Source organism: Austrofundulus limnaeus, unplaced genomic scaffold, assembly GCF_001266775.1.
Source record: "Austrofundulus limnaeus strain Quisiro unplaced genomic scaffold, Austrofundulus_limnaeus-1.0 Scaffold1533, whole genome shotgun sequence".
Classification (NCBI taxonomy): domain Eukaryota; kingdom Metazoa; phylum Chordata; class Actinopteri; order Cyprinodontiformes; family Rivulidae; genus Austrofundulus; species Austrofundulus limnaeus.
Genome location: NW_013953935.1, coordinates 65,175 through 66,244, shown reverse-complemented (window position 1 = coordinate 66,244; position 1,070 = coordinate 65,175). Strand labels below are relative to the sequence as shown.

The 1,070-nt window shown below is 39.3% G+C and overlaps 1 protein-coding gene across 1 annotated transcript in view; it reads right to left on the bottom strand.

The window, feature by feature from the left end:
* Positions 1 to 1,070, bottom strand: part of unc13d (unc-13 homolog D (C. elegans)) — a gene marked incomplete at its 3' end in the record, with an annotated part of 28,163 nt that overhangs the window by 11,673 nt on the left and 15,420 nt on the right. The window contains 2 exon segments of the mRNA XM_014032762.1: positions 357 to 487; positions 565 to 616. Coding sequence (XP_013888216.1) covers positions 357 to 487; positions 565 to 616 — 183 coding nt within the window.

The following is a 1,070-nucleotide window of genomic DNA, read 5'->3' as shown; positions in this document are numbered from 1 at the left end:
GTACAGTATGTTGATGACATTGGTTTTAGGCCAGTTATATTTACTCAGAGACACTAAACTTTTAAGTTTCATTTTTAATGTTATTTAGATTTTTAAATCCTAACTGTTAAAAAGCAGAGTTGTTTTGTTTATGATGTCCTTGTGGTTAAAAATGCTTACCAAGCAAAAGCCTGGGTTTTAACAGAATAAAACTGTCTGCACAAAACAAATTTGTTGGGTGGTTGCTGATAAASCTCCAGACAGCCTTGCTGGAGGAAACTTTAGCTCTCCTGTTGATTTTTCTTTTTTTTTTTTTCCAGTTTCTGACCACAGCTGGAAACAAAGATGTTGTGGTGATATCAGACTATGTTTCTGACCTTTTCTGCAGGAAAGCCTTGTCCTTATGGATGCCCTTCAAGCTCAGGTAAACCTGAAACAGGCTTTGTGCAACTTTCCCATCCATCTGGCCTTCCATCAGGGCTAACGTTTGCCTCACTTCATGTGCCAGCTGTGGACAATAACAGGGCACATGACATGTAACTGACTGATTAGACGTGAAATCAAAGTGTTATGTTTGTCACGTACCAGGGAGTCAAACTTCAGATACACAACAGTGAACACGTCTACCTGCACAGCACTGATGGGAAGAGAAAACACAAGTTACTGAAGGAAAGCCTTGTTAAAAACAAACATRTAGTAAGTAAAGTTTTATTTAAATAGCTCCTTTCACAGAGGTAAACTCACAAGGTGCTGTACATTCAGGKAAGGGGGAGGRGCAGTTAAGAAACACCCRTTCAAGAAGACATACAAGACAAACATGGGAGAACAGGTGAAACAGGTCATGCAGCAAAACACAGTTGTGTTACCTTTAACAACAGCTTGAAATACACAAAAGGAAAATTGAGTTAAACAACCCGCAAGAGTGCAAGACAGCCTGGGAGGGGGTTGTCAATATGACATTTTCTGTGATGACGCAGGGTGAATAAGATAAGCAACAAAAGTAGAACAGTGGGCCTCATGTAAGAACATGTTGGTATTTTTATCCTAAATTTCTCTTACTTTTGTTCGTACAAAGGGTTCGTACGAACATG